At 44.6% G+C, this 1,703-nt stretch overlaps 1 protein-coding gene across 1 annotated transcript; it reads left to right on the top strand.

The window, feature by feature from the left end:
- The first annotated feature begins 291 nt into the window (after positions 1-291).
- On the top strand, positions 292-912 carry LOC149376219 (uncharacterized). Its single transcript, XM_089606541.1, has one exon. The coding sequence runs from the start codon at positions 292-294 to the stop codon at positions 910-912; it is 621 nt and encodes a 206-aa protein (XP_089462667.1).
- Positions 913-1,703: the final 791 nt, after the last annotated feature.

Below are 1,703 nucleotides of genomic sequence, written 5' to 3'. Positions count from 1 at the left end.
AGTGTAAAACCTTGTTGTACCACGTTATCATAGTAGATTGCTTTCCACCGGGCTAAGGCCCCCCAGACGTACGCATGGATTGCCGAACTGGGTCACCAATCTCTGTGTTCTTTATATTCTCGCACTTACAGGTTTCTCTGTTTTGATCACTCGAATTTTGGTGTTTGTCACAGAATCCGTCATAAGATATTCTGTGACATACGCACAGATCACGTAATTTCAATTGGTATAAGAGCGGTTCACTCCTCACCTTGAGTGTGATCCGTGGTGTTTACTGATCTGGTATTCGAGATGGATTTCATGAGGGAAGGTGTGTCGATTAGCCGACCTCCATTACTTGACGGCAGCAACTACTCCTATTGGAAGGCGCGTATGAAGGCGTTTCTGAAGTCCTTGGATGAAAAGGCTTGGAAAGTGATTCTCACGGGATGGACTCATCCGACCACTAAGGAAGCTGATGGAAGCTCGACTCTCAAGCCTGAAGAACGTTGGTCTCTTGATGAAGAGAGGCTTGCTAACTCCAACTCGAAAGCACTCAACGCCATCTTCTCCGCTGTGGATGCCAACACCTTCAAACTCATCCACACATGCGTGGTTGCCAAAGACGCATGGACAATCCTTCAAGTCCACCATGAAGGAACCGATACGGTACGTATGTCGAGACTTCAACTTTTGACCACCAAGTTTGAAAATCTTAGAATGGAAGAAAGTGAAACTATGAATGAGTTCAATTCTCGTCTTTGTGATCTGGCTAATGAATCGTTTGCCCTTGGTGAGAAAATTCCCGAGGAGAAACTTGTCAGGAAAGTTTTGCGATCGCTGCCCAAACGATTCATCTACAAAGTCACTGCTATTGAGGAGGCCAAAGACATAAGAAACATGAAACTTGAAGAACTCATGGGTTCTCTCTGAACCTTTGAGATGACGATTGATCCGGAGCCCAAAATGAAGGGAATCGCCTTGAAAGCGGATGTCCATGGAGACCTTGCACCCTCCGACGATGATGATATGGCTAAAAGCATTGACTTGCTGGCAAAGAACTTCGGGAAGTTTGGGAAGTACATGAAGAAGCTCAACCACAATTCAAGCGGGAATGTCACATAATCTGCCCCAGACAAATTCCACAACAACAACCGGGCTCTAAATCCTCAGAGAAAACCAAAGGCTGCTGAGACATCTTTTGACCAGAGAGGCAAATCCTAGGGGATACAGTGCAGAGAATGCGAAGGGTTCGGTCACATACAGGCAGAATGTGCAAATACGCTCAAGAAGAACAATAAGAGCTACAATACTACTTGGAGTGATGAAGAGTCAGATGATGAAGATAGTCCCAACAACCTCCTTGCATTCACCACTCAGGAAGCGACCGATCCTCAGTCTCATCAGGATGTCACAGAAAATGTCTCTGAAAAATTCTATGACAATGCTTTTTCCAGTGAGAGTGATGTTGAAATCTCATTGGAGTCTGTCTCACAAGCCTATCGTGAACTATTTAGTCGATGGACAGAAGTCATACGGCTGAATGAAAACCTTCGCACAAAGGTTACTGTCATCTCTAAGGAAAAAGAAGTGCTTGCCTCAACCGTTGCCTCTCTTCAACGATCACTCCAGTCAGAAAAGACACAGCAAGATAAGCTTCTCTCTGAATTTAATGCTCTTAAAAGAAATATTCGTATGCTCAATTCAGAAACATCCAATCTTGA

The sequence above is a fragment of the Urtica dioica genome, unplaced genomic scaffold (assembly GCF_054948205.1).
Source record: "Urtica dioica subsp. dioica isolate 48M unplaced genomic scaffold, U.dioica_male_clone48M_v1_H2 Urtica_dioica_male_H2_contig_33, whole genome shotgun sequence".
Lineage (NCBI taxonomy): Eukaryota > Viridiplantae > Streptophyta > Magnoliopsida > Rosales > Urticaceae > Urtica > Urtica dioica.
Note: the sequence above shows the minus strand (reverse complement) of the source record. Positions and strands in the feature narration are given on the sequence as shown.